Source organism: Echinococcus granulosus (genome assembly GCF_000524195.1).
Source record: "Echinococcus granulosus chromosome Unknown EG_S00209, whole genome shotgun sequence".
Lineage (NCBI taxonomy): Eukaryota > Metazoa > Platyhelminthes > Cestoda > Cyclophyllidea > Taeniidae > Echinococcus > Echinococcus granulosus.
Genome location: NW_020170589.1, coordinates 90627 through 91793, shown reverse-complemented (window position 1 = coordinate 91793; position 1167 = coordinate 90627). Strand labels below are relative to the sequence as shown.

The following is a 1167-nucleotide window of genomic DNA, read 5'->3' as shown; positions in this document are numbered from 1 at the left end:
CGTCCTCGTTCATGGTGTTTTGTTGTAACCTTAAACTGAAGCGTTTAATCTGTAATCGCTTATATCTGTGGTTTGACACCGTTTGCAGTTCCGTCCCTACGAGTGCTTAAAAAAGCTGTTTTGTCCACCATCATTCGTTAGACTTGAAATAGAGCGCCTTTTGCCGATAATATCAGACATGGCACGGTGCTGTTTCATTGTCAAACAACATGTGCTCACCAACTGTTTGAAGAGTTTGATTTTAAAGGTGATTCTCCATGCTTATTAGGATAAGATAATGTCGTCGTTAAATAAAGAGGGAAATAAATTAACTTTTGTGTCGACGATGGAGCATAGATCGATAATGATCGATATCTGTGGGTAAGACAGCTGTGGGAATAAGATAGGCGCTAAGACAGCTTCATTTAGATGCATAGGGAGTGAAAATTAGAACATTATCAACGCTGCGCGCAGTTCCAACCAAACAGCTGTTAAGTGCCATGTTTGATAGGACAATACCGCTTACCACGAGTTCTGCTGCCAGCGATGGACTTTCTAGTATAAATGCTATTAAAATGAAAGATTTATGAATAGAATTACTAGAGCAATCCGCTATAGCGCTTAACAGACCATTGCTCACTATCTAAATGATATTTTAATGGCTCTAACAAACTCGTAGAATTTTCGTCAATGTAATATTTTCACCAGTCAACAAATCAAACATCTTTTGCCTATTTCGTGGGATGGGAAGAGAAAGTCAAAGTCGTTGATACGCATATCGTAAAAGGGAGCAATGCGTTTGCAGCCCCTGTTGAAGAGACAGACAATAATTCCATGCAGGATAGTTCTGCGTTGGACTACTGCAGGGATTGCAGCGATAGGTGGAGCGAGCGAGTTGCAACTGGTGCCGCCAAGGTAGTTGATAAAGGCAGAGTAGGAAGAAAATATCCGGCAGCACTAGAAAATTTAGTAGATTTGAACTCGTTGTGCTTTATTCGGATCTTGGAGATTGATCCAGTCGTTCATTAAATTGCATTTGCTAGCTAAAATGGATCCTAGTAACACCCTGAATCCTGCAGAATTTGACGCTACTCGCTGGAATATGTTTAATGTCTATTTACAGATGTTTAAATACATTTTATCAAAGACTTAACGTAAAACAATTTTAATTCATTTCCTTCAATGTTT

General features: G+C 39.2%; 1 protein-coding gene across 1 annotated transcript in view; it reads left to right on the top strand. All coding sequences in view use genetic code 11, as the record gives it.

Moving 5' to 3' along the window:
* EGR_10328 (hypothetical protein) overlaps positions 1 to 1167 on the top strand; it is a gene marked incomplete at both ends in the record, with an annotated part of 5566 nt that overhangs the window by 1965 nt on the left and 2434 nt on the right. Inside the window, 2 exons of the mRNA XM_024499577.1 lie at positions 688 to 860; positions 1103 to 1133. Of these exons, the coding sequence (XP_024346017.1) occupies positions 688 to 860; positions 1103 to 1133 (204 nt within the window). The remainder of the gene's footprint in view (positions 1 to 687; positions 861 to 1102; positions 1134 to 1167) is intronic.